We start from the raw sequence: 22,485 nt of genomic DNA on the forward strand, positions 1-22,485 counted from the left end.
ATACCCAAGGGTGCCAGTGAGGCTCTCTCCAAACCTGAGTGGAAAACAACTATGCAAGAAGAGATAAAAGCCTTAATTAAGAATCAGACATGGGAGATTGCAGATCTACCAAAGAGCAAGGAGATTGTTGAATGCAGATGTTTTATACAGTTAAATACAAGGCATATGCAAGTATACAAAGGTATAAAGCCAGATTGATTGCAAAAGGGTACACTCAAACCTATGGCATTGATTACTTAGAGACCATTGCAACAGTTGCAAAGATGACTGCTATTCGGATCCTTCTCTTTCTTGGTGCTACATACTCTTGGCCCCTTTTCCAACTTGATGTAAAAAATGCTTTTATGAATGGGGATTTGCAAGAGGAAGGGTATATGAATCTTCCTACTGGTCTCTATAGTGACGCTGAAAAGGGGAAGGTATGCAGATTGAAGAGGTCACTTTATGGTTTAAAACTGTCTCTCAAAACATGGTTTGACAGGTTCAAGAAGGCCTTGATTGCTTTTGGATACACTCAGACCATACTTTGTTTGTGAAGCAGAGGGGGTCTCTGGTGTTAGTTCTGATTGTTTATGTGGATGATATTGTAGTTACAGGAAATGACCTAAGTGAGATTGACAGCTTGAAGAAGAATCTACATAGAGAATTTGAAATCAAGGATCTTGGGGAGCTGAGGTATTTCTTGGGCATCGAGGTTGTAAGATCAAAGCATGGAATTTTCGTTTCTTAGAGGAAATATGTTTTGGACCTTTTACAAGAAACAAGGAAACTTGGAACAAAGGTAACCAATACTCCTATTGATGAAAATCACAGAATTAAAGCATCAGAAGGTGAGCTAGTAAAGGACATTGGCAGATATCAGAGACTTGTGGGGCGGCTGCTATATTTATGTATGACAAGACCAGACATCTCCTATGCAATGAGTGTGGTAAGTCAATACATGCATGCCCCACGAGTCCAGCACTGGGAGGTTGTTGATAGGATTCTTGCTTATTTGAAGGGATACCCAGGCAGAGGCATACTTTTTGCTGACCATGGACAGTTGAAGCTAGAGGCTTATACAGATGCTGATTGGGCAAGATGCCTTGATGACAGGAGATCTACATCAGGAGTTTGCACTCTTGTTGGGGGTAATCTTGTCTCATGTAAAAATAAGAAACAAACAGTTGTGGCAAGGTCAAGTGCAGTAGCTAAATACATAGCCATGGCACATGAAGTTTCAAAGCTTCTCTGGATCCATTCCTTGTTAGGAGAGATTGGTGTTGAGGTAGAAGAACCTATGATGTTGTATTGTGATAATCAGGCAACAATTAAGATTGCCCACAACCCAATTCAACATGACAGGACAAACCACATTGAAGTGGACAGACATTTCATAAGAAAAAGGGTGACTTTGGGGGAGGTTTGTCTCCCATACATTGCTTCTGATTTGCAGCTTGCTGATGTTCTTGCAAAAGGTGTTGCAAGGAACAAGCTGGAGCATGATCTATGCAAGTTGGGAATGTGTGACATTTACTCCCAACTTGAGGGGGAGTGTTGAGTTGGGCCGAATTTAAGTTATTGGGCCCAACATTTTATTTTTATTTGTAAGTTGTTAAGTTAGGAAGAGTTGTAGAAACTAGGGTTTCAAGAGAGGAAGAAGAGAAGAGAAGGGAAGAAGAAGAAGGGGGAAAAGAGAGTTGTCAAGAGGTGTGTATTTCACTGTTCACACCCTCAAAAAGAATACATTATAATCTGAGAAAATAACAATTACAAGAAGGCCCCTATATGGGTGCGCAAATACTGAGTATAAAAAAGGAGAAAAAAACCAAAAACACCCATGTCTAGCCATTCTCAACACTCCCCCTCAAGCTGAGCGTATATGCCAATCATGCCTAGCTTGGCAAGGTTCTTAGCAAACTTTGGATGGTGAATACCTTTAGTGAGGCAATCAGCTAGTTGGTCTTCTAACCTTACAAAAGGAAGTCAAATCTCTTCGCTAGCAATTCTTTCTCTAATAAAGTGTCTATCCACCTCAATATGCTTTGTACGATCATGTTGGACAGGATTGTGAGCAATATTTATGGTTGCTTGATTGTCACAATATAGTCTCATTGGAACATCTGCTTGAATGCCCATCTCAGTCAATAAGGTCTTCAACTAGAGTAGTACAAACTCTCCATGAGCCATTGCCCTGTACTCTGCCTCAGCACTAGAACGAGCAACCATAGATTGTTTCTTACTTCTCCAGGAAACCACATTGCCTCCAACTGAGGCACAATAACCGGATGTAGATCTTCTATCATCGATGGACCCTGCCCAATCAGCATTTGTGTAAGCCTCAATCTTTAGATGGTTGTGGTTGGAATACAACATCCCTTTGCCAAGGCATCCTTTCAGGTAAGCTAACCACTCCAACATTATAAGAAATGTCAGGTCTAGTCAAACAAAGATACAGAAGGCGTTCCACAAATCTCTGATATACCCCCCTATCTGGAAGAACTTCTCCTTCAGTAGAGTTCAACTTGTGGTTGGGATCAATTGGAGTTTCTACAGACTTACACCCTAATTTCTCAACCTCATGAAGCAAATCAAGCACATATTTCCTTTGTGACAGAAAAATCCCCTTCTTGGATCTTGCAACTTCAATGCCAAGAAAGTATCGGAGATCACCAAGGTCCTTAATCTCAAATTTAGAAGCAAGGAATGACTTTAACTGAGAGATACATGTGATATTGTCACTTGTCACAACAATGTCATCAACATATACTATCAACATTGTTACTTTACCATAAACTCTTCTAATAAATAAGGTGTGGTCAGCTTGAGATTGAGAAAAACCAATCTTTAAGATGACATTCCTGAACCTATCAAACAATGCTCTTGGAGATTGTTTTAGCCCATACAAAGATAACTTCAAGTGGCACACTTTTCCATCACTATTAGGAAAACTTACCCCAAGCGGTAAGTCCATATACATTTCCTCTTGTAAGTCCCCATTAAGGAAGGCATTAATACATCCATTTGATATAAAGGCCATGAGTAATGGGTGGCAAGAGACGTGATCACACAAATTGAATAAATTTTAGCAACTGGAGCAAAGGTTTTCAAATAATCAATGCCATAAGTCTGAGTGTATCCTTTGGCTACAAGCCGAGCTTTGTATCTTTCAATTGAGTCATCTGCCTTGTGCTTAACAGTATAAACCCACTTACACCCAACAGGAACCTTATCTTTGGGGCAAGGAACAACCTCCCTAGTCTGGTTCTTTATTAGGGCCTCCATTTCTTGGATCATAGCTTCCTTCCAGTGGGGGCACTACATTGCCTCTGTAACGCTACAAGGGATGGAAACAGAAGAGATAGTAGAAATATAGGCACAATAGGAAGGTGAAAGAGTATTATAAGACACATAGTTAGTGATAGGATACTTTCTACATGCTATCTTCCCTTTTCGAATGGCAATAGGAAGATCAAGGTTAGAATCAATAGGATTGTCAGGAGGTTCAAGATTACCCGAGTCCGGGGAATCAGATTGTGATGAGCATTCTACTTCAGGACCCACCCTCTTACTGCGCCTGCTGAAAAACTATTGCCAGGACCGAGGTTGATACACAGGAGGGGGAGAAGGAATAGAGGTAGGAAGAGAGGAAGGAATAGATGTAGGAATAGGAAGGCAGAAGGGAGTCCGATCTTCACTTGCATTTTCTCCCAGAAGAGAAGGACGGGGTGACTAGAAAAATGAAGAGGATTCCAAAAAGGTAACATCCTTAGAGACATAACTCTTGCCAAAGAGAGCATCAAAGCATCAATAGCCTTTTTGGACTGGAGAGTAACCAAGGAATACACACTTAACTAATTTATGATCAAACTTGCGTCAGGAAAGACTCATATCATGAACAAAACGAACACAACCAAAGAACTTAAAGGGTAGATTAAAAGGAGGTTCATCAAGGAAGAGTAGTTGATGAGGAGAATGAAGGTTAAAGACTTGATGGAAATCTGTTAATGGGATATACAGCTGCCTCAACAGCATTACCCCAGAAACGAGTTGGAACATGATTTTGGAACAATAAGCCTCGGGCAACTTCAACCACATGCCTATTTTTTCTTTCAGCCGCCCCATTTTGTTGTGGAGTATGACTACATGAACTTTGGTGGATAGTGCCCCTATCTTCAAGAAATCTATGCAAGTAATGTTCAAAGTATTACTTGGCATTATCAGATCTTATTATCTTAACTCTTTTCTTAAATTGTGTCTCTACCATATTCATGAAGTTTTGAACAATCATAGGAACTTCATCTCTACTTTTCATCAAATAAATCCATGTATACCGACTATAGTCATCAATGAAGAGAATGAAATATTTGTACCCCCCCATACAGGGAACAACATATGGGATCCAAACATCAGTATGGATCAAGTGGAAAGCAACATTACTTCTTTTGCTACTTGCAAAATATGTGTTTCTACATTGTTTGGATAAATGACAAACTTCACATTCAAAATTCAATTTGGACATAAAATCAAACAAAATTGGAAACAAAAACTTGATAGAATTGACAAACATATGACCAAAGCAACAATGCCACAATTTCAAAAGACTCATTTTCTCATAGGAACAAGACTCAATCTGGCTTGACAATCCATGCTCTAAAGGTCCATCCAGGAGGTAGACTCCATCCACTTCATGCCCACTACCAATTGTCTTCCCCATGCTCAAGTCCTGAAAAACACAATGGTTGGAAAAAAAAGGCCACTGAGCAATTGTGGGATTTTGTTAAAGAACTAACAGACAATAAATTTTTTTTGTAGCTGGGGCACATGTAGAATAGAGAAGAGAAAGGTTATTAGTGATTTTGACCTCACCCTGACCTGAGATTGGGGTCTGAGATCCATCAACAACAATAATCTTGCCCTTCCCCGAGGTTAACCTATATAAGGTAAAATGTGAAGGCATACCAGTCATATGGGCATTGGCCCCAGAGTCTACAATATAAAGGAGGTGGAACAAGCAAGTGCAAAACTTGTCTTGGCATATGAACTAGATAGATTACTAGGTTTAGAACCAGTTGAGAAGGATGTACCACCCTTCTCTAGCTGCAACAATATATTCCTGAGTTTGTCCATCACATCCGAGGGCTGAGCATCATTACCAACTGTAGCCAAGTGAGCATTGCCCTTCTTCCTGGTTTTGTACTTCTCCGGCTTTAGATGAGGATTGAGCTTCAAGCACCTTTCTTTAGTGTGTCTTGACTTCTTGCAGTACTTACAAATAACATCCTCGACCTTCTCTGTAATGGGATGTTTGCTAGTATTTTGCTTGGGTCATGATGACATAAAGGCAGAATGATAACTCACAGAGGATTGCATCATGGCAGTTCTTCGACTTTCTTCCCCTTGTACAAGAGAGTAAGCAGTAGCAAGAGAGACAACGCTTGCACTAAGAATGTATTGCCTGGTGAAATCAAACTCAGGGTTTAAGCCTGCCAAAAAATCAAAGATTCTATTCTCCTCTATGTACTTTCGATACTGTTCACCATCTTCAGGGTCCTTCCAAACTAGAGATTTCAAATGACCCATTTCTTCCTAGATAGACTATAGAGAAAAGAAATACATAGCAACAAATCTCTCCCCTTGACGCATACTGCAAGCTTCCCTCCGAAGCTGATACACTCTAGCAATATTGTTAACTTGGGAATAAGTAGCAACCACCCTATCCCAGATATCCTTGGTAGATGGAAGAAACATGTAATTTCGGGCAATATGAGGTTGCATTGAGCAAATCAGCCATGACATAACAAGGGAGTTATCCTATTCCCACCTTGCAAATTTCGAGCCTTCAGGACTCGGCTTCACTTCCCTTCCTGTGATGAATCCCAGTATACCCCTCCCAGTAATGGTAAGTTTAGCAAACTGAGACCACTCTAAAAAATTAGTTCCATCCATTTTAATAATAGTTATCATACCACTGGAAATATCTGCAATTCCCGGGAGCACGTTGGGAACCATCTGAAAATCCTTAGATGATTCCATATTCTAACAAGAGACATTTTCGCCAACCAAAAAGGACCCCTAACACTTTAACCGAGGTTCTAGACCCAAAAAACAGGTTACCACATAGTTAAGAACCAAAGGAAGCCTAAAAAAACTAGGTTGGTTGCAAAATATAAGGAGAAAAAAATCTCCCAAAAATTACACAGTGCTCAGAAAAATACAGGACCAAAAACACCCATGTCTAGCCATTCTCAACAGGAAGTAATTGGGCCTTAGGCCCATTAGTTTATGTTATTTTATGTTGTGACTATTCAGCTACTTACAGTAGCCGACCTACTAAGTTAGGAAGTAATTGGGCCTTAGGCCCACTAGTTTATGTTATTTTAAGTTGTGACTAGCAGCTAGAACTATTAAAAATCTAGCAACATCCCACTCTCTTCTTCTTTTCTACTGCTGAAACCTTTCAGTTTCTTCTACTTTTCTTCACAAGGCATTCATATAAAATTATTATCAGCAAATTCTACTGTTTCAAATTGTAATTTTCCAATGAATAACCAATTAAATAGAATTTTAATATGAAACAAATAAATTGAATTTCGATGAGAGTAAAATTCTCTCTTTGGAATACAATAAGCTAATAATGGAAGAGGCCTATGGAAATATGCTAAAATAGGTTAATGATGGAAGGGGTGAGACCTATCTTAGAATTCTCTCTCATTATTTTTAAGTGATTTAACTATTTATGATATTTTCATTAACTAGTTTTTAAACTGTTATTTGTTTACAGGTTGGGCAGGGTCCATGTCAACCTTCAAATTTGTGGGCTTGATTGATGTAGACCTAGGCCTAGATCGGACTGAATGATCACCTCTAAATTGCTCCTCGTTTATTAGATTAATAAGGAGGGGAGAGAGAATAAAATAAAAATGGATAAAAGAAAAAAGAAAAAGAGTAAATGAATTTTGAGCAATAAGGGAGTAATTGAGAGGAGAGATAATTGGCAGAGTGAGTTATTGGAAGAGAAAGAATTAATGGAATGATTAATGAGGAGAGATAACCAAAGAAGTTAATTAGAAAGAGAGAGTTAATGGGGAGAGATGAAAGCCTTGAAGACTTAAAGTTCATTGGCTACTACCAACTTAGGGGTGGCTTAGTTGGTACATTAGCTGGTTTGTCCTAGCAAACACGCAAATTCTATTCTCGCAACCACTGACTTTGGGGAAGGGAATTCAGTGTGGTTTTGTATTACTCAAAATGATCTTTATGAGGGATTTCAGGCATATCCCAAAAATACCAAAATAAATTGATTGACTACTTAAGTAATTTTGTTCAATTTGAAAAATAAAAATTAAAAAAAAAAACACCAAATAGATAAATGATAAGGAAGAAAAGAGAGCCATGTTGGCAAGCAACGTCTTGTTTTATTGTATATACTAGTCAGGACCCATGCGATGGATGGGCTCTATTTATAAGCAAAATTGGGAACGGAGCTCTATGACATTTCCAATTAAGAGGTGCCCATCTAAGTCCAATTCCAAGTATTTTTTTGGGTTACATTTAGTTTATCCAATTACAATCTAAGTTATGCTTTAGTGAGAATGGTCAATTTTCTATGCTTAGATAAACTTTTATTATTATTTTTTTTGTATCTTAATGCTATTTTTTATTGGTTTGTTATTATTTTCGTATTATTTTTAGGTAAAAATATAAAACTCCTCTTATAACAATTCTGTAAACCACCTTTGTGTTTGACCCAAACAAAGGCCTCCCTTACAATTTTGGGAAAAAAATGCAAATGCCTCCTTTCCCTTGGCTTTTTGGTAACAAAGGCATTCAAGTTACCAAAATACCCTTTTAATTGTTTAGGCATTACTATACACAATTTAAGGATTCAACTTTGCCCTCCACTACTTTGTTTTCCAAACAACTTTCAAGGAGTAACTCTCCCTACTCTTCTTTGATGAAGTATGGTAAAAGGGCTGAAGTGAAGTTGGTTAAGGGTAAATTTGGTGTTAAAAAAAATAATGCAGTACATAAGCATTTTATATTTGGAATGCTAATGAAAGGAAGGTATTTGTATCTTTTTTTCAAAACAATAAAGTAGGCTTTTGTTAAGGTCAAAATACAAGGAGTTTCATAGGATTGTTAGAAAACCCAATGAAGTTTTTATAACTTCCCTATTTTTAAATGAAATTTAAATTGATTTTAAATTAATATTTAAAATTAACATTTTTTGTTTTTATTAATCATTATTAAATTTAACTTTTATTAATTTTAAAAGAAAGCAGAGAAACAAAACATTGTGGAAGAAACTGAAGACACCAGATGTCTAAACCCCCCAAACATTATAGCTGAGACCAAAACATACTCTGTCTCTAAACCCCTTGCTTAGCAAGACCATTTGCCTGACTATTGCCAGATCTTCTAATCATTATTAAATTTAATTAACTATATTAAGTTTTTATTTTAACTTTGTGCTCGATTTTCTGGTTGGGGATGATCTTTTTTTGGATAATTTTTTGCGATCTTTTCAACCTCACAATCCAAAAAATACTTAATTATTGGCCTCAAATTTCAATTTTCAGCTCATATATTTATAAAAGATTAATAATAATTAGACCTTATATTCTACATATATTTCTGAAATAAAGCTGAAATATATATATATATATATATATATATATATATATATATATATATATTTCCACAAATATATATCTGAAATATATATATATATATATATATATATATATATATATATATATATATTTCCACAAATATATATCTGAAATATATATATATATATATATATATATATCTAAAATATATTATATATAATATATATCTAAGTCGGTTCGGGTCGGTTCGATTTCGGTTTTCACATATGAAAGCCAAAACCGACCAGTGCTGAAGAAAAACTGGCCGACTCGGGTTGGATCGGACCGGGTTGGTCGGCTTGGGTCTTGTTATGAACAGCCCTAGCCATAGTTTGGTCTGTCCAACCTAGACAGTTGAATCATTGACCTGTGACCTAAAGGCAAAAACTACTCAGCCACCAAACACCAATTTTATTTGTTAGGTGAAATAAATAATAGTTATTCTGAAATGCAAATTACTTGACTAATTAACTTAAAATTTAACTATGTTTTAAATGTAAGTAGATTATTTAGCCTAACATTGAATATCTCTGTATCAATATAATTAATCTTTATTAATAATTACATTTTAATGTAAACATGTCTAGTGTATATAAAATTATAGTTAAATTCAAATGGATATAGATATAGATAATGTCAATGAATTTTAGGCAATTTAATGGAGTAACGGAGAGGAGAGAGAATTAGTAGTATAAGTTATTAAAGGAGAGAGTTAATGGCATAATTAATAAGAATAATTAATAAGAGATATTAACAGAGTTAACGGGAAAGAGGAGAAAGAGTTAATGGTGACTTAATGAAGAGAGTTAAAAGTCTTAAAGGTAATTGGTCTTTTGAGTTATTTTGTTCATTTTTAAAATTAGAAAATTCAAAGAAAGTACAGAAGAAACCAGAAAGCAGGAAGCTGCCAGCTTAGCACATTTGGTTTTAGTATATAGATATAGATATATAGATGGGCAATTATAGACTAAATACATTTAATAATAGTACCTGGATTAAGATAGACTTCACAACCTCCTTCACAGCTTTAAATTTGGATGATTCCTTTTCAGCCAGCAAAGCAGCTTCTTGAGCTTTTTTTAGTGATTTATGAACTTCCGTATCCTGAGTATCACACTTCTGTTTCAAGTTTTTCACCTAGTAATCACAGAAGATGGCACATACTACTTAGTACCATTGATAGTTTATGGATTATAAAGACTTGAATCAACAAGAGAAGTGCAGCCTAAAATGTTAGAATACTCAATAGTGCGGGGGAAAAAGAAAACATACTTGGCTTTGCAACTTCATGTTATCTTGATTTAAAAGTTCATTCCTTTTCATAAGGCATTCAACAGTACTATTTGCGAATACAGTTCCTATGCATGTAGGGCTTGGCTTCCATGAATATGGTGAAGCAGGTCTCAATGTCTGTCCAGGCTGAGGTCCTGGCGTAGCAACTGGTTTTAAAGCATATTGAAGTGCAGTCAATGAACTTGGAAAAGCAATATCTTTGAGTTGTGAGAGTGTTGTAACTTGGGAAGGTCGGATATGAAGTGGAGAATCAGATCTCATCCCTTGCTTGGCCAACCTTGCATCAAGGTACTTCATTGGATCTGTTCCAGGAGAAAGCAGCATCCTCGAGGACTTAACCTCTCCCCTTTCTAACCTTTCCCTGCTGTCTATCGAACGTCTAGGTGCAACATTTCTTCTATTAATAGTAGTGGCAGCACCAGCCTCCGATGCCTTTAGCTTTGCATAGCAAGAATCACACACACGATGTGGCTTACCAGGAGTTGGAGCCAATGCAGCTCTCAGTGCTTTCTTTGAACTGCAAGCATGGCAATGAACCAATCCACAGTTATAACAGTTGTGTCTTTTTCGAGTAAAACCAAATGCTTGCCGGCAACCAGAGCAGACTGATTGGTCTGCACCAGATATCCACTTATGAATGCATATGCTTGCTGTGAAGCTTGAACCACATGATATACTTCTTACATGTCTATCTTTTAGTGCTTCAACTAGAGTTGGAGCTCTGCGGTCTTCAGTATCCCCATGTCCCAATCTTCCATTTGCACCTTTACCCCAGGTGAAAACTTCACTTCTTGATGTCAAGACAGCAACATGAAATGAGCCACATGAAATCTCTTCAACAAATTCCCCTACCAACCTATCTTGTACTAAGCGAGGTATCCTACCATCAGACTGTGGATTTCCCAGCTGACCATATGCAGTACTTCCCATTGTAAAAATATGCCCTGATGTTGTGAGGCCAACAGTAATATTATGCCCACAGCCCAGCTGGTGGAAGTTGTAGTCTATAAGTGCTGGCACACAGGTGGGATCAAGCTTTGCTTCTGTATCCCCATGACCCAAACGGTATTTACCACCATCACCCCAAGTGAACAATTTTCGAGAGGAAATGTTTGTACCAATTTGTCCTATAATTTCTACAATTGCAGCTGTATGCCATACACCACATGCAACCTTAATAGTCTTTAATCCACTCAAACTTTGAACTTCCCTTGGGAATGAAACGCTTTCTCGATTTCCATGGCCCAAAACACCAAATGTTCCATCACCAAATGTAAACAACTTCCCACTAGAAGTTGCCAATGCTGAATGCCATGTTCCACATGCAACAGATAAAACTTGAAGGCCTTCTAAGGGACCAGAAACTCTTTTTGGTATCCAATGGCTAACATCGGTGCCATGACCAAGAAGTCCAGCATTATGGGTGCCATCTCCCCAAGTAAAAAGATCACCGGATGTAGTTATAGCACATGTATGATACTCACCGCACGCAACAGAATCCACATTATTGACTGCCAGGAATTCAACAAGTTGAGGACAACTATAATCTGCATCAGCTCCATGGCCAAGCCGACCACCAGACTCCTCTCCCCAAGTGAAAACCTCACCCTGCCTTGTAACAAGAGCAGCATGTCTAACACCACAAGCAATCTGATTAACATCTAAAACAACATTAGATTCTAAAGGCCTGGGAAGCAGCACATCAATTTTTGAAGGAAAAGGAGTCACAGATCCATCAGTTGAAGTCCCATCAGACCAAACTTCTCCCCACACATAAACATCACCCAACGATTCAATGTCATCTGGGCCTGAACCTTGATTTGAACAGATAGGTGCAGAACTTGAAACACTAAGTCTGAAACCATCCGTACTAGTTCTCATTTGCATATTTGCACGGTCTGACCCAACATCTGAGCTTCTCAAATTCAAGGAAGATTAACGTGAATAGAAGTCAATCACTGCCTTTGTATTAAGACTGTGGAGATACTTGAGGTTATCTCCAATGTTGCACCAGAAGGACGACCATTTTGAATAAGGTCCCCACCATCACGAAGCTGAAATTGGTAGAAATAATCTTGACATTTTGACAATAAATACCAGATAGGTAGAAATATTTTGATAGTAAAGAATCACAATAAAGATAAATTCTCACTGCTAATAATTGAGTTAGATGATAAATTTAATTAATCACACCCAGTAAATATCCATGCTTAAACAAGAAGAGGGAATAAAATGATTTATTAGACAGCCATTAACTACTGAAATATTATTGGTAACTTGTTTTGTTTAATTAAGACTTAGAATTATAAAGCGAATATATGTTAGTCATCAAAACCATAAAGGAAAAGGCAAAAGACAAAAATATCTCTGCAACCAGTAGACCCCCATTGCTTCAAACTGTATACGACATTTCACATTTATATGTCATCTTTTAGATGGCTTAATTAAATTACCCATCCCAAGATTAAAACCATGTCCAAGAGCTTGAATTTGCAGAATTTGTAAAACTGATCTAAAATGCCAGATTTTCCATGTATCAGCTTTATCATAAATCAACAAATTAGAAACCTCTATATGGGATGGTTTTTTATAATAAATGAAAAAAGAAACTCAATACAAAAATCAAAGATCAATACAATTTATCATGTTGATGAGGAACCACCCAACTGAAAGAGAAAACGATAAAGCAAGAACCAAGAAGTATGTACAAAAATTTTCCATGTGTTCTGCTACCATGCACCTCATTGTATCATGTAGCCTTCCTATCTCATAAATAATCCTGCAAAGGCTTCCTTCCCCATTCTCAAATGATTAACAGTTACTTCTCTCTTTCTATATATTCTGTCATCTGTCTCCTCCATTTCAGATAATGGTTCATAGATGGTTCCATGTATTCTTGCAACATTGTGAATGTCACTGCAACCACAGATTGCAGCCTCAACAATTGTATAAAGCAAATTTTGGTCCCTCTAGCATAGAAGGAAATTATTAACAATCACCCCTTTTATAGGCACTACATCTTAAAGTAGGTCTAATTCTAGGAAAGGAGAAACATACATTGTCAACAAAATTAACTTTGGCAAATGTTAATGCATCACTATTAGGATAAAATATTGGATGAAAATTTTGGATCTTCATCTTTCACAATAGATAATGTAATTAGGAAGTAGACGGAACTCACAAGGACCTCTAACAAGAAAGGCATCAATTAGTAGAGACTGAATAACACCTGAAGAGGGATCCTTAAAGCATAACTTTGGTGGGAGCAATATAGGGAATCTGGGCCCAACTGGAATAGAGGTATTTTTAAAAATGAGGAAGGCCATATAGAAGCACTGTTTTCAGGTCCTGAGAACGTAGGGGACTCACTAAGGGCGGAGACTTTGGCAATGATAGAAGGGGTACAAAGAGCAAAGAATATAAATATTACCAAGTCAGTAATTGAAAGAGATTAAAGGTTGGTGGTTGGATGGTTGCAAGATGGTGAGGTTGCTCTATAGACTTATTGGAATGAATTAAGAAGTTTAAATGGCTGACTAGAGGAATGGATGTGAGACTTCAATGGGCAAAAAGGGAAATGAATATCATGGCTGATGCTCTAGCCAAGAAAGGGGTAGGAAGAAATCAAATGTTTTGGGCACAATTATAAGTAAAATGATGAGAGTTAAGACCTTATCTCTCCAATTAATGAATGCATATATGTACATTTTATTATTTTTTTATCAATTATGTACCTTTTATTATAATTAGTAAAAGAAAAATTTTATGGTGCTGGAAAGGCATGATACCGAAGATACTTAATCCAATCAAAACACCCCACAAATTTTGATGAAAACCCACTTGATTTGTAGCCACTTTTAGGATGCCAGTTGATTGGTTATTAGTTTTTCCGATATCATGTCTTTCCAGCATCATAGTCAAACCCTTAATAAAATTGCTGGTTATTAATAAAAAAAATTGGCATTAGAAAATGCATTTCAGTGAACCAGGCTTTAATATGAAATCATGATTTAAGCATGCTACAGTTTAGAGAAAATTACTTAGCATGCATGAGGCAAGTAGAAATAGGAGATACAATATTGATGACACAACTGCACACACACGTATGGGTATATACATACATTTATATTATATGCAATAATCACATCATCCATGCAATATCCCAAGTATATGGGGTCGATTACATGAATCATGTTTCACCAATCCATTTTATTTAAAGGCATATCCACTGTTAAATTATTATTGCTTAAATAATTTCTTATTACTTTTTTTTATGAATGATAAAAATTTTATTAAAACATAAAAATATCACGTGATTACAGAGTACTACCAGAAGAGGTGCGAGATGCAGCCCCAGAAGATTACAAATGAGCCCAGAATAATTCAGATTTATCCATCCCCCCATTTTGCAACAAAAAAAAAAGAACAGCTATCCCATTGGCTGATCGCCTTTCCCACTGGACTGAAAATGTTGTATCTCTGACCAGCCACTTAAATCTTTTCATACATTCTTTGTATTTCCAAATTACCATTTCAGGTGCCTTCAACCAACCTATTACCAGTTTAGAGCCACCTTCCACTACCAGTCTGCCATAATTTAATTCTCTAACAATCTGCCTTCCTTGTAAGACAGCTTGGAACTCCACAAAGGAGCAAACACAGAGTACTCCAGCTGTGACCAAGAAGTTCAAAAATCTTTTCCCAGAGACCAGCAACAAAGGAGCAGGAAAGGTAACAGTATTCTCCACTTGCTTTACACAAAGTACACCAGTTAGGGAGCAAAAACAGAAAAGGTCTATTTTACAAGACATCCAACGTGATTATTTTTCCATGGAAAACTTCCCAGCACAAAGTCCCAACCTTGGGAGGAATAGGTTTAGCCCAAATTTCATTAGCAGGGAAAAGAGAAGAGTTTGGATCTGAACACAAGAATGCAATGAAGGAGGCACAAGAGAAGAGACCTTTGGGGTGCAGAATCCAGATCCGACCATCAGAGTTAGAACAATCCAGGAAAACAGAATCAAGAATTTGTAACAAGGAGGTTGCCCTTTCAAATTCAAAGTCCCTTAAATTTCTTCTTAAACCCAAATTCCAGCTTAACCCAGTCGACTTAGAGAGGAAACAAAATGAGAAACAGGTTCTTTTTTAAACAAAGAAAGAGAATATAACAAAGGGAACAGATCTTTAAGGGTAGAATCACCAAGCCAAAGGTCCTCCTAGAAAAGAACCTTATCTCCAAAGCAAGTGTCATACCTGACTTGGCTTAGGAACTGAGGAAGCACTCCACAAATAGACTTCCAAGGAGTTGCCAAAGTAGCTCAAGTAGATACCCCAGCATCCCAACCATTGCTTGCTGAACCATGGATACTACCAATCACCTCTTGCCACAATCTCCACCTCTCCAAAGTCCAACTCCAAAGCCATTTGCCTAGTAATGAGGAATTCTTCTTATATAAATTTCATATGCCCAAACCCCCTTAATCTTTAGTTTTGCAAACTACGTCCCACTTGATCAAGTGATCCTTCCTACCTTCCCCTAGCTCCCACAAAAAATCTCTCATCAGTTTTTCTAGCTTCAACACTCTGTGGCATTCTGAAGACTGAAAGAAAGTAGACTGGCAAATTTGTTAAAGTGGATTTTTATCGAAGTAATTCTACCTCCCATCGAAATATATTTTTTCTTCCAAGTAGTTAATCTCTTAGAGCACCTTTCCACAACTAGGTTCCGGAACCTACTTTCTTTCGAATTGTCTCATAGTGGCATCCCAAGGTATTTCAAAGGCCAAGCAACTATAGGGCAACCTAAAGACTCTGCTACTTCTTCTAATGCCTCCTAGTACAAGTTTATCCCTGGCACACAACTCTTCTCGAAATTAAAATTTTTAATTTTGAGATAAGCTCAAACAACTTAGTCACCTCCTTCAACTGCCTTGCCTTTAAAGAGTCCCCCCCCCCCCTCACAAAAGATAATTGTATCATCAATCAAACTATAAATTTGTCATCACTGCATTAAGCCTACCTATTCTACACCCTTTAAAGAGATCCACCATATCTGCTCTTAGGACAAGTCTACTAAAAACATCCACTACTAGGGTCAAAAGAAAAGGGGACAGGGGATCCCCTTGTCTTAATCCATTTGTTCATTCCAATAAAATATCTTCTTAAAAGGCAATGAAAGTTATAAAATCATGATTTTTCATGTGAAAAATAAGAATTTCAAACCCTAACATAGACTTGTTCGGGCTTGCCTCGAGGGGCATGGTACAAAGGCAACTCATAGAATCAAGAATGCAATATGTTTTACATCACATTAGCTACTTGAAGCAATGCAATTAAGGAAAAAAAGAGATTGTGGGTTTTACATGCTTGAAAATGCTTTATATGTCTGCTTTTATTTTTAATTTTTCATTTGAATACGCTTTACATGTTATATTTATGTATTTTAATTTTAGATAACTGGTTTTTTAAAACATTTATTTTAAAATTGATGTTTATATTTTTTATTAACATCATGTTTAATTTTTTTTTTTGCATTTTTTTTTTTACTTTTTGGCATTTTTTTTTAATTTTTTGACTTTATTTTTTATTTTTAGCTTTTTTTGTAGTTTTGTGCCTTTCTTAAAAAGGCGCATGCCTCGCCTTGCGCCTTTTTTTTGCCTTGTTCTTTTATAACACTGAATCCACCATGTCATGGGCCTTCTCCAAATCTAATTTACACACAAAAGCTTTCCTCTTCCTTCTCTTGTAATCCTCCACACATTCATTGGCTATCAATATTTGATCAGTGATTTGTCTGCCTTGAACAAAAGCCCCTTGAGATTATGTAACCAAATTAGGGAGGACAATCTTATTGACAAAACTTTAGCCAGAATTTTATACATGCTAGTCACCAAGCTAATGGGTCTAAAATCTCTTGGACTAATGGCATCATCCTTCTTAGGTATCAAGGCCAAGAAAATGGAATTTATCCATGGACTAAGGAAATGTTCCTCAGCAAATTCCTCAAAACCTGCTAGCAAATCAAATTTAATTATCTCCCAGCAATCTTGGTAAAAAGCCATTATCAAGCCATCCAACCTTGGAGATTTAGATCTATCCATTGAAAAGGCCGCCATCCTAATTTTTTCCATCTCAAAGGCCTTTTGGATCCATCATTGGCTAGTCTAACCCCTCCACCATCACTCACCTTCTTGTAAACACTTTTAAAATGATCCACAAAACATTTTGCAATTTCCTCTTGGTTCCTTGATATTTCACCATCTATTTCCAATTTATCCACAAAGTTTTTCCTTCTTCTCCCATTGGCTATTGCATGAAAAAATTTAGTATTGCCATCACCTCCTTAATCCACTTACGTCTTGATTTCTACCTCCAACATATCTCCTCTAGCTCCTTTTTTAAAGTCCATCTTAACCTTCTCTCATCTTCAGTCATCAACCTTTGACTTTCCTTTTGATCCAGCTATTTAATTGAAGAGGTCACACTCAGCTTTCTTTCCCCAACTCTTCCAAAAACATCTCCATTCCACTCCTTTAACTTCCCCTTTAAATGTTGTATCTTTCTTGAAACCTTACTCTTTTCCAATCAAAAACCCCTCACCTCCTCATTCCACCATTCTTCCGCTCTGCTAATAAAATCCGGATGGGTGCGCCACATGTTCTCAAATCTAAATGGGGTAGGATCGGTCAAGAAATCTTCAATGCTTATTTTAATTGGACAATGGTCTAAGGTAACTCTAGGCAATTCACTCATCATCAACCCTCCCCAATAGTCATCCCAATCACCATTGAACACAAATCTGTCCAACTTTGAACAAATGGGGGAGGCCTGGAAATTGGACTAGGTGAATTGGGTCTATTGAATTGGAATTTCTTTTAGTTCACAATCTTCAATAAACTCATTCAACCTTCGCATACTTGTGAAAATGACCTAATTAGAGTTATTCGTCTCAAATGTAAATTTTATCACATTAAAATCACCTCGGAAACACCAAGGGCCCTCCCATAGACCCCTAATATCACAAAACTCCTCCCATAGTTGGCCCCTTTCTCTATACCTAACCGGACCATATATATTTGATAGCACCCAGGTAAAACCATCTCCCACATTCTTGAATTTTATAGACACTGAGAATTGGCCAATCAACTATTCTAAAGATTCCAGACCTTCATTTCTCCAATTTGTAATTAAGACACCAAAAGCTCCCCAAGACGGCACTGCCACCCAACTTATCCCTCTAGAACTCCACACACTTCTGACCCATCCCCTATCTAGCTTTTCCTTTTCAAGCAAGCCCTTATAACCCTTCTCTTCCTAGCGCTCCCCAACCCTCTCAAATTCTAGCTTATAATCTTCATTCACCACTGTTAGCTTCCTGTCTCCTCCCTGGATATCCTGCCCAAGACTATCCTCTGAGTTCAGACCTGGACTGGCTGGTCTCGATATTTGTTACCTACCGATGGAGGTCTCTTCGCCCCTTCGATTTTCCGATTCAGCTACAGATTTTGAAGGAACAGACGTGGGGTTCAATGCTGCAGCATCTTCTTCCTCTAAAAACAGTTGTTCCTTATTAAATCTCTCTTCGTCTTGTTGCAAAGGACATTTCCCCAAAGAATCACTGCTGATACTTGAAGTTTCTGTATCGTCAGAATCACTTTCCTGCTCACTCGATAGTGCTTCATTTTCTGACTGATTTCCACTCTTTCTGGCGTCGTTCCTTTGCTTGTGGGGTTCCGGCGCTCTGGAGACAAGTAGTTGGCCTGGACGGCTTCCACTGCAAGCTGTTCGGGCTTTTTGTTCCTCCCTTTGTTCTTGAAACGTGTAGGAGAGCTCTCGATGGGGACGATGATGGATCTAATTTTCCATCTATCGTCGTCCCTTTTAGAACCCCCACCACGTGACTTTTAGACAAGTCATCTGATTCTGTCCTCTCTTCTAAAACAGGCAGCCCATTTTGTCTTCCCACCCCACTCTTGTCTACTACAATTATTGACTTTGATAAAAAAAAAGGCCCACCCCTTCTCTAACTTCTTAGGCCCTTTTCCTTTTTTCAACTGGCCCAATCAGACCCATCGGCCCAGCCCAGTTCATCCTCTCGTCAAGAAACTCCACCTGGCCATTTAATCATGCCCCTTCCTCACTCGTGCCCACAAGTTCTATCAATTCAAATTTTGAAGCTTCATATTCCGCCTGTCCTTGCATGTCAACAAAAGGTCAAGACTTCCTCCTTTTTCTTTTCAGTTAGGGCTATTCACGAGTTGGGTTGGGTCGGTTTATTGTGGTTTTTTCAATTGATCCGACCTAATCGGATTATCTAACATAGAAATCGAAACTGACCCAGTGTTAAGCAAAACTGATCTGTTCGGTTTGAGTTAAGTTGGGTCAGTTTTAGTTCTAAGTTCATCCCTGTGATAAAATCTTGCTAATTTTAAAAACAGTCATAAATTGAACATCATTTCAGCCATCTCCTATGATAAAATTTAAATGAAAAGTTAATCACAAAAGTTGTTCATTAATCACTATTCACTAATCCAAAGTTTCTTGCAACCATTCAAAAACTAGGTGGCCTAATGGGCTTTGGAACTTCATGTTTGAACTAGGAACTAAGTCATTTTGGTTCGGGTCGATTTCAGTTTTCACACAAGAAAACTGAAACCGACCCATGCTAATGAAAACCCGGCCAACTCGGGTTGGGTCGGTCTGGTTTGGTCGGGTTGGGCCTTCTTATGAACAACCCTTTTTTCAATTTTTCTATTTAACGTCATGTTCTTTAGACTCCCTTTGTTTGCGAATGTACCCGGTTCGATGTTTACTAGCATTTGTTTGAAACCTAAAAAGGTAATGATTATTAGAGCAAAAATATATTTTTTGACATTTTTGTATTTTGAGAAGAAAAGCATACTATACCTATTTTTTTGATACAATTTTGTGTTCTTTTGATAATTAACTTTTTGACCAAAGTTAATGCATTGGAGCATAAGATAGTTGGAGCATTTAATGATGGGCCCACACTTTTGCATTGATTTCAAACAAACAAGATGAATGCAAAAACAGTTTAAAATGTGAACCGTGTTTGCATTCATGAACCGAAAATGGGTAAATATGTAATGTACATATTTGCATTTGCATTGCAACCAAACGCAGCCTTAGGCTCACTTTGGAAGGAGTATAAATACAAATATGTAGAGTGCAAAACCTTGTATTTTGTTCTATTCTGTATGTATTTGCACTATACATATTTGTATTTGTTTAACTTTCAAGGTTTCCTTCTCAAAGATTTCCTTATAAGTGAAAGATTCTGAGGAATCAGAGCTACCCCCTCTCAGTTTGCCACATAGCCGATCTCTTTCAACCCTTTCTTCTTCTCTCCTTTAGGCTTCAACCCAGAGATTTGCTTCAATGGCTGTCATTAGCTAAATTGAGAAGAACACACTACCATTGGCTACATTAATCTTCTTTGGAATTTCTTCAGGGAAAATACATCTGAGGCTTATAGCTGCAGAACGCAAATCCTTAACAAAGAATCCATCTAAACGTGCCTTACACAAAACCGCAATTGCTTCAAAAACTTCAACCTTCCAAAGATGAAAAGCCAGGCCCAACAGCCTAACTATAACTAAATCTTCTACTGACAAATCCTTTGCATTAGCCGAAGGAGACCATCTTGACATTGTAACTACACAACACTCCATCTGATAGCAAACTACATCAGTCTCTAGCTCAACATCGACGCCTCCAACAATGCTTTACAACTCTCAAATGGAGTTAAGATAGTTGTACTTTCCACTCTCAGGTTTTTCACCAGCTCTTCTGCTACCATTTTCCAGTCCCTTGGTGATCTACTTGTTTCTACAACTAGCTGCTTTTCCCATTCCTCCTTCGAAGCATTGACCACCATCCTCCTTTCACATGAAGCTCCACCTACTACCAGGGCCCTTACCACCTCCTTTGATATCTGCATATGCTTCTCTTCTGAGTTCAACAATTCTAGAGCTTGTGGACTAGTTGCCAATGTTAGAAAATCTTTTAAAGTGTTTGAGGCCTCCTACCATCCCTCACCTTTCCTACCTTCCGGGAAGCACACTAGTTGCTTTTTTCCTTAACCCGAAAAACTCAACCAACACCAAGAATCTCCCTTTGGCATTTCTTCTCCTTTCTTCCACATACCGCCTGCCTCCATCTTCTATAAAATCTTTGCAATCCTCCTTCCATTGTTTCTTCATTGCTTTGTCTAGAAACTCCATAAACCAAACTAGCACTTACTCACCTACCAGAAACACCATGGCAATCTTCATTTCTCTGATCTTCAAAGCAATTTTCCCCCACAACTTACAACACTCTAACAGAAAATTTTTTGCCTCTGATTTGATTATTCTTCTCTATTTTGCTTCATTCACAAAACTACCCTTCGCACCAGCACTCTTCTCCATTGCTTCAACTCCCTTTTCCTCCTTTCCCAAAGCTTAATTTGATCATATGATGTGGAAGGGAGGACCAACACATCTTTGTTTTCTTGTAAAATATTTTATTTCTTATTACTTCTACCCAAGTCCTTTTTGGTCTACCCCTAGTTTTCCCAGCCCCTTCCACTTGTAACATATCACTTCTTCTAACTATAATTGTTGGTGGTCTTCTTTGCACATGACCAAACCATTTTGGTCTATTCTCTCTCATTTTATCACTTATTGGAGTTACTCCTAGGTTTTTATGGATGGCTTCATTCTTGATCCTCTCCTTCTTAGCTTTTCCGCTATTCCTTATCCCACACTCTGCTTCATACAATATAGCTGGCTTTGCAACTATTTTATAGAATTTTCCTTTTAATACAAGTGGTATTCTCCTACCACACAAAATTCCAAATGCATCCACCCCTCCATCTTTCCCTACCTATTCTAATTCTTTGGGTGACATCCTCCTTAATCTTACCCTTATTATGAATTATTGAACCAGGTACTAGAAATGGTTACGTTGAGTTATCACTTAGTGTTTTCAATCCTAAGTGTATCCTGATTTACACTCCTATTATTACTAAATTTACATTTCATATACTCTATTTTAGTCTTACTTATTTTAAAACCTCTTGTTTCTAAAGTATTTGCCTATAAGCTTAAATTTGCATATTATCCTTCATTAGTTTCATCAATTGAAATAATGTTAGATGCAAACAACGTGCACCATGGAATTTCTTGTTGAATATGTTTAGTCAATTCATCTATGATCAGTGCAAATAGAAAACAACTAATTGTTGAACATTGGTGAAAACCCAATGTAATTGTAAAATCTGAAATCTCTAGCACTGGTGTTCTAACATTGGTTGTTGCCTCTTCATACATATCCTTAATTAGGTTCGTATACCTATTTTGAACCCTTTTTTTTCTTTTCCAAGACCCACCATATTATCTCTTCAGGAATCATAAGTTTTTTTTTATATTAATGAACACCATATGAAGATCTTTTTTCTTCTCTCTGAACTTTTCTATTAATCATCTCATAAGAAATATAGCTTCCATGGTTGATCTCCCTGGCATAAAGCCAAATTGGTTCTCTGAAAGACTTGTTT

At 37.4% G+C, this 22,485-nt stretch overlaps 1 protein-coding gene across 5 annotated transcripts in view; it reads right to left on the bottom strand.

Annotated features, from left to right (window-relative positions):
- The window catches only part of LOC148871462 (PH, RCC1 and FYVE domains-containing protein 1-like), an 80,191-nt gene that overhangs the window by 49,267 nt on the left and 8,439 nt on the right, over window positions 1–22,485 (bottom strand). For 3 of the 5 annotated variants that reach the window (XM_088973736.1, XM_088973733.1, XM_088973737.1), the window contains exons 3-4: window positions 9,906–11,980; window positions 9,624–9,770 (exon numbers count right to left, since the gene is read on the bottom strand). In XM_088973736.1, the coding sequence (XP_088829862.1) occupies window positions 9,624–9,770; window positions 9,906–11,813 (2,055 nt within the window). In that variant the 5' untranslated portion in view covers window positions 11,814–11,980. Of the gene's footprint in view, window positions 1–9,623; window positions 9,771–9,905; window positions 11,981–15,179; window positions 15,909–18,382; window positions 18,746–22,485 lie in introns of those variants that run through there. The other 2 variants (XM_088973735.1, XM_088973734.1) reach the window with 2 other exon arrangements.

This window comes from Nelumbo lutea, chromosome 2 (assembly GCF_056320005.1).
Source record: "Nelumbo lutea isolate HS-2025 chromosome 2, American lotus-T2T, whole genome shotgun sequence".
Classification (NCBI taxonomy): Eukaryota; Viridiplantae; Streptophyta; class Magnoliopsida; order Proteales; family Nelumbonaceae; genus Nelumbo; species Nelumbo lutea.